Raw genomic sequence first — 7,994 nt, 5'->3', positions numbered from 1 at the left:
GGCGCAATTATTATCGTGTGTGTGATTGTTATTTGTTTGTGTAAAATAAACAAATGGTTCCAGGATTTGTCAAAGATCAAAATAAATTAAACGATATATCAACAAAAAATATATATATTAGTGTACCTGCTGAGTAGATCTACGTAAGTTTATACTTAAGCCGAGATAAGCTGGAGGTCAGAGAGCAAATTAATCTTAAACGAAGATTGAGAGTTCAAGTCCAAGGTAGATTCACTGAATTTCCATGTGCTTCGTTAACTCTAAAAAATCGTGTGATTTGTCATGTGCTCGATGAACAACGCGTTAACTTAGCAGTTGAACATTTTCAAGATGTTTAACTTAATAATATTGAAATAATTATTTACATTAAGGACGTAAATGAATTCTTCCTTAAAGTTAAGCTTTTTTTATATACTAACCGGTTTGGCATATGGCTGCACTCCACCGGTCAGAAGCATGAACTGCACTAGTCGCCATGCCGGCCCGCAAGATACCTCTTCACGCCTCGTTTGAAGAAAACCAGATTATAAGAGGAGGGGAACGTGTGCTGGTAGTGGATTCCATTTTTTGTTGATGCGACAAAAAAAGAAATGTCTTCGTGCGCGATGGAATTGATGTCACAGTTAGGCTTATATTATATACATATATTTGCTTATATACGTACAATTTAATTTTATTCAAATTAATTTATTCATAATTGTATCTTACAAATTAAATTCAACACAAATATATAAAAAAGTCACATTGTGCTTAGAGAACTCGATTTTGTGATATTTTTTGCACAAACAATTATTATTCAACGCGGTGCAATTTAATATGTCGTACATGATAAATTGTCTATGTTTGGCAGAGGTATGCCCTGTAATCGTCTCTGGCTCCAAATATACATAATATCAAAGACACACTCATAAATAAATAGATCATAACGTAAAATAGAAACAAAAATAATAATATTATTAGAAAATCGATTATTATATAATGAAGCTAACTCTGATAAATACTATAACACGATATACTGATGATATTTTACACAGTAACAAAAAATTAAGACTTTTGTAATTCTCAAAAATTTGTTCCTACCTACTTGTTTTTTAGGATTCCATACCCAGATGGTAAAACGAGACCCTATTACTAAAACTCCGTTGTCCCTCCATCTGTCTGTTCGTCTGTTATCAGACTACTTATGAACCGAAATAGTTAGACAGTTTCACAGATGATGTATTTCTGTAGCCGCTATAACAAGAAATACTAAAAAAACAGAATAAACTAAATATTTAAGGGGCCTCCATACAACAGACATGATTTTTTGCCGTTTTTATAGATACTGGGTACGGAATCCTACGTGCGCGAATTCGACTCGCACTTGTTATAGATAAAATTTACCTTAGAAATTTAGTCTAGTAGTTTTGTCTTATAGTCGATACTTCCAAGGCTTTTGAATTAAACTCGGTGACAGACTGAGTTTAATTCAAAGTTTGTCTGGAAGATATCGCTTTATTCGGAATAAGGTAACTTTTGCCTTTCCTTATTTCGCTTTAGTGGTTATAGTTCTTAAATTTTGTGTACAATAATATTATAATTAAATCGCAATAACCTAATACGCTAATGGCAAGAGTAAAAAGAAGAAAAAATGCCAAACATACCAAAATACCGAGATCACATTCTTTACTACGAATAAATTCAGCTGAATTCACTGTTATTTCCCTTTTATGTTTAGTATACGCTTTGTGTGTTCAAATTATTTGAATTAAAATAAATACATCAAAACGAATAATATTCTGTACTCATTATAATATCCAAGCGTCAAACATTTTATTATTAAACCGAAACGAGATATTTTTGTTACGAGATACTTTGTTGAATTCGTCTCATGTGTTCCCATTAAATATAATAATTGTAGTTACAATTAAAATTTTCAAACGTAAATGAACTTTCGTATTATTCATTTGAAATAATTTTGTAATAAACGGATCATTTTGTTAACCCTTTTCAAGTTGTTTGTTGTTTAATTTCGAGTACCTTTTAAGAGTAAATCTTAAATACTCAATCAATAATATTTGCTTTATTTAAAATTGATACTCATAAATTATGGCAGTTAAGGATGTTTCTAATGAACCTGTATTTGATGCACGCTTATTATGGATAATTTTATACAGAACCTTACCAACAAGGCGCCCAAAATTACTTTAATAGGACTAGTATTATAATACCCTTAAATAGTGCACGGTTTCTATTACTTAAATGATTTCTAAGTTATATATCTTAATCTACATCATTAAGTATTATCTATAGTCACAGATATATAACTTAGAAATCATTTAAGTAATAGAAAGCGTGCACTATTTGAGGGTATTATAATACTAGTCCTATTAAAGTAATTTTGGGCGCCTTGTTGAAAAAAAGAATATTTTGAATTTGTTTTTCAATGTGTTATTATATTATTTAATAATATAAAAAACATCGACGATATATTCACAAAATCAACGCGTAAAAACAAAAATCATTATTAAAAAAAAATACTAAAATAGAAGGCTAGTACAATGACCCCATTAAAGACATTTACAATAATACAATTGAATTAATTACAGTATATTTAATTAATTTCACTTAAAATAAAAACAATTACAATTCAACAACAATCAACAATAACAATTCAACAACAATCAACTAATAATGAAATATAATGACTAACCTTTACAAAAATAAGGAAACCTATAAGACTACTGCTAATCCTTGCTTCCGTTAATATTTCTTAAGACTGTTGAGGTTGTGGCTGAGAATGTCGATTTCATGTGAAAATTATTGTAGGTTCACAGGTGAGAACTATCTCTAATTGTTTATCTAGGAATAATATCTAGGTGTAGAAGTTACATCCGGTATAGATGTAATATCTAGGAATCGCAAATATTTGTTTTGCTGGGTGTGTTCCTGGAACTCCAAGGCAGATTTGAACCTGCAATTAAGTTAAATCTATAATACTATGTATTAAGCGTAATATATTGCATATAATACTATCTATACAATATATATTACGCCTCATTATTGTCTGTATATTTATTCTAACAATGCTTCATTCGTGGGAGAACTATCGAAATTAAACTAAAAGAGACTTGAAGGTACACGAACGTTTAATTAAAACACGCATTTTTTACTACAACGTAACTTTATTCAAATTTCATTTAAATTTTTTTTTTTATATATTGATTTACTTTATTGTTGGTGTTTAAATAACCGGTATATATATATATAATATGTCACATATATTTTAACGCAGAAAAATGAATAGATCGGGTAAATATTTTACATGTAATGATATGTCAGTTGATATTTACTCCGTGTCTTGGAAATAACTCGCAAACTAACCTCGGGCAGGTTTTACATGTTTCACGGTCATCACCATGAGTTGATGATTAAATGTTGATAGCCGCTATCTTTGTTATTAAGAAAATACTCAAATACTACGGTTTGGTGAGTTTAGTTATGATTGTCAAACTAATACCCGTAATATTTTTGTTACAGTTGCTCAGTGAATTGGCACGAACAGTCTAAGAACACGCTGACCTATATCCTGTTCCTGTTCGCGATGGGACAGATCGTGCCGCTGTCTATCATCACCTTCAGCTATGTCAACATCATCAGGACTATGAAAAGAGTAAATTGATTGTTATTTATCATCACGTTTTTTGGAACGATTTTTCTTATTGGCTGATACATTTCAGACTCTTAGAGAATTAGAGTATTGAGAAGTGTAAAACTTCGACCGATACGACATCTTTGATTTTTACGATTTACATGTTTACGAATATATAATTTGATAACAATGGGTAAACTATATTGACTTTAGTATGGATATGTATTATTTATTTTATTTCAAATTTATTTATTGGCTTTCTTTACACATCAGTCGAGCATCCCATGACGGACGTGTTTTTCTAATTCAATTTATTTCTCTATAAATGATGTAATTTTATATGAATATCATTTAAATTTTTATTTTATATAAAGAACTACCGCATTCTTATTATATCTTATTCATGTTATTTTCATATGTAAACGCCCCATACTATTATTATTGTTAAAATTGTTATGATTGGCTCTAAGCATCTAAATCTGAGCCGAGATGGCCCAGTGGTTAGAACGCGTGCGAATTTCGGGTTCAAACCCAGGCAAGCACCACTGAATTTTCACGTGCTTAATTTGTGTTTATGCATGTGTCTAATTTTAACGAAATTCTGCCACATGTGTATTCCACCAACCCGCATTGGAGCAGCGTGATGGAATATGCTCCAAACTTTCTCCTCAAGGGAGAGGAGGCCTTAGCCGAGCAATGGGAAATTTACAGGCTGCTAATGTCAATGTCAATGTCAGTCTAAATCTGAATTGACCCTTAGTACAGGCAATCTAGTTTGGGCTCCTGTCTTCCACACACAATTGTACTATAAGTATTGTATTAAAACGCATATAACTGTAATGTATATAATGTGGGAGAGAATAAAGTATTAAATACATTATTATTAATCAAGATAATATATATATGATCACATCGAATGGTTTATTTGTGTAACATTTTCACTTTTTTTTTTTTTTTGGCAGAATGCCCAACGTCTTGGTCGTGTGAGCCGAGCAGAAGCGAGAGCGACCGCAATGGTCTTTACAATGATCGTATCCTTCACAATCGCTTGGACACCGTATTCGCTGTTTGCATTGATGGAACAATTTGCTACTGAAGGCATAGTAAGTATATATTTAACACTTACAAAAAAATATAGATAAATAAATATAAGTACTTAGATAAAGGTTCGAAATTTTGTTGAATCCTGCTAGCTCTACAGTTATTAAAGTAAAGGTGTGTGACATTATGGATAACATGGTCTTGATTAACAGATTCATCATCTTTTCCTGCGATGATACTGATTTTATCAAGTAATTTTATAGATCCGATATATAGGCCGCATCTAAACTTAACTCCACGTCGCTTAGCTTAAGAGCGAATTTCGACCACTGAGCGAATATTATATTATTATATATTAATTTAAATGTTAATCAACTTTAAATGATGAAGAAACACCAAGTCAAATAATAATTAATGCTCTAGTTTTGCCAGCAGCTTATGATTCGGAAGTTATATAAAAGTACTAATATATTATTGAAACTGCTTACACAAACAATAAAAATGAAAAAATCGCTTGAATGATACTAAAAAGTACCAATATGTAAAGTAACAATAAAAGCTACATTTACGTAATTTAATAAATTCACACCAAACTTTTGTTCCGGGTTTCCTTTAAAATGATCCTAATCGGGTTTTAATTGAATTTATTATTTGTGCAACAATAAGTTCACGCTTGTTACTTCAATATAGGGATTAGTTTTGTGTGTATTAGTTTAGCAAGACTGCTAAACTAATACACAGAAAGTTCAGTTTTGCTTTACAAAATAAAGATCTCCTCATTATTAGTATGGGCAATATGTATAAATATATATAATCATATATATTCTAGTAAAGTTCTTATAATCCAAAAAAAAAATGCTAGCTTTAAAATAAAAACCTTAACATGTCCGTTAAGTGACTCAATAATTTCATCAAACCATCTTCAACATCATTCTAGCTTAACAATGTTAATTAATAACAAGAAATTAATTGAGTTTTATAATCAAGGCAATTACCATCGGAATTTTTCTTTCAAACTCTTTCTTAAGGATATTCAAAGATAACTTCAGTTCAATGTATTCGAAATTCAATTTTTAATTATTTAATTATAGGTATCGCCAGGCGCAGGTGTAATACCAGCATTGGTAGCAAAGAGTTCCATATGCTACGATCCTCTAATCTACGTTGGAATGAACACTCAGGTAAATATCAACCAGTCACATAATATTATACTTATAGCATTACAAATTGCATCGTATATTAATTTTATTAAAATTATTTCATATTTCAGTTCCGGCAATCAATCAAGCGCATATTCGGAATTCACACTAAACGAACAAACTCACAAACAGATAAATGTTACAATAACACCATGCTGTCGCCTGCCCACAAGCAATCTGCGTACAACGAAATCACAGTCCGCTATAATTCTTCAGAGACAATCATGACCAGCACACCAAAGAGACCGAAGGAAGTAAATACAAACGAAGACAGTGTAAATCAGTCAGTTTCAATGTCTTTAAATGATGTCAATCGATCGAGTGGAAAAGCTTGCGAACTCCGTACTATTCAAGAGAACAAAACCGTATCTGATGCTGAGAGGTCCAGTGATACGGTTTGCGATGAAGAAAGTTGCAACAGCAACAAAAATTTAGAATTTGTTTTCGGACAATCTTGTAAAATATTCAAACATCCATCCCCTGTACTAACAATTGTCAACACTGATCGTCTTGTTTTCAGTAGAGTACCGAAAGATGCAGCTCAAGAGGCTGTTGACAGTGTATATGGCAGCAAAGTATGTGACGAACACAAGATCGACATGACACCACAAAATAATACAAATCCAGAAAATAACGTTAATGAGAACGATTTAAAACGACCCATCAAACATAGCTTCTCTCTTGATCTCGGTGGCGTGTCTCAAGAAGGTAGGAGAAGAAAATTTTCCATAGAAACAAAACTCGATACTTTCAATCCCCCGAAAATATTTTCCAAAGATGGAGTTGTAAGTAAACTTTTCGATTCAGACACAAAACAAAGACACGATAGCGTTAGAAGTTATTTATGTGATAATGAAACAAGTGACAATGAAGAGGACCTGTAAACGAATTTGATATTTGAATTAATAATAGTCACGACGGATATTGTCATAAAATGCTGTTAATAACCTCAGGCGGTTAGGGCATTTCGAGGTGCGCTCCGCGATGAGACGTTATAAATTATTATAAGAATGAAGGCTATCGTCAAGGATCTGTGATAAAGATATCAGTGCCAAGAAAAATTATATCTAAATATTTTTTGGAACGGGAGAAACGAATTATTAGATAACATATAAGTATATATTATATTAATGTTGAAATTAAATATATTTATAACTTATATTGTATGGACGATCACTTTGAAATACGAGTATAAAGTTGAGGAAGGAAAATAAGGAAGGATCTCATATGAGGAGGAAAGTCAAAGTTTTTCGTTATTTTGTTAAGTATTAAGCTTTATATGAAAAATCATCGTAATGTTTGTATTGAGTTCGTTTAATATAAAAATGATGTCAATTTTTAAATTCATTACATACGAGTATATATATCTTCGTTTCAGAAAAATACTTCTTCATAAAATTTCTTAGAAGGCTTTCTAAATTTTTTTCATATATTTATATTTATCTGGATAATTTTCATCTTTTTCATTTTTAATTGTAAGGAATATAAAATTTAAATTTACAATTCGTAATTATAAAGCGATTAGCGCGTATATAATTTTAAATAATACAGCAAAGTACATTAATATATCAAAATATTTTTACAAATTATAATCATTTCGATATTTAAATTTAACACCAATATAATAATTATTGATAGTTGACGTTTTTAATATAAAATATTCACTTAGTTTAATATTTGTAAATTAAGATTATATAAATGTTGAAACGGTGGCGTCCGACGTTGAAGTTTAAATATTTTATTATCTGTCAATTTATTAGGTTAGTAATCAGACATAGAAGCGCCAAATATTCTTAGAAGCTTCGACGAAATAAACTAAGCTCACTTATCTTAGTTAAAACTAAAAAATGACAAGAATTTGATGTGAAGGTTCATTTTCATTGGTTGATAACTCGATTGAAATAGCGTCAGGGAATCCCCGCAGGCGGAAACTAATGATATTTGACGGTTGAAAACTCCTTCGCACATTGCAGGCGGCGTAACTACCAATCAACATTCAAATGTGTTTTAAAAAAACCGTTACATGGGTTTGTTTTCTATTGACAAATGAAAATGTACACTTATATTTATGTACACCTGTTCTCATTTTTTATAAGAGTTCTCATTAATCTTATCTATCTACA

The 7,994-nt window shown here is 30.8% G+C and overlaps 1 protein-coding gene across 1 annotated transcript in view; it reads left to right on the top strand.

Moving 5' to 3' along the window:
• LOC113399702 (parapinopsin-like) overlaps positions 1-7,097 on the top strand; it is a 65,483-nt gene extending 58,386 nt beyond the window's left edge. Inside the window, exons 4-7 of the mRNA XM_064217061.1 lie at positions 3,520-3,652; positions 4,594-4,734; positions 5,764-5,853; positions 5,943-7,097. Of these exons, the coding sequence (XP_064073131.1) occupies positions 3,520-3,652; positions 4,594-4,734; positions 5,764-5,853; positions 5,943-6,755 (1,177 nt within the window). The 3' untranslated portion in view covers positions 6,756-7,097. The remainder of the gene's footprint in view (positions 1-3,519; positions 3,653-4,593; positions 4,735-5,763; positions 5,854-5,942) is intronic.
• Positions 7,098-7,994: the final 897 nt, after the last annotated feature.

This window comes from Vanessa tameamea, chromosome 15, assembly GCF_037043105.1.
Source record: "Vanessa tameamea isolate UH-Manoa-2023 chromosome 15, ilVanTame1 primary haplotype, whole genome shotgun sequence".
In the NCBI taxonomy this organism is placed as follows: Eukaryota; Metazoa; Arthropoda; class Insecta; order Lepidoptera; family Nymphalidae; genus Vanessa; species Vanessa tameamea.
The sequence above is the reverse complement of the archived record's forward strand: the minus strand, read 5'-3'. Positions and strand labels throughout refer to the sequence as shown.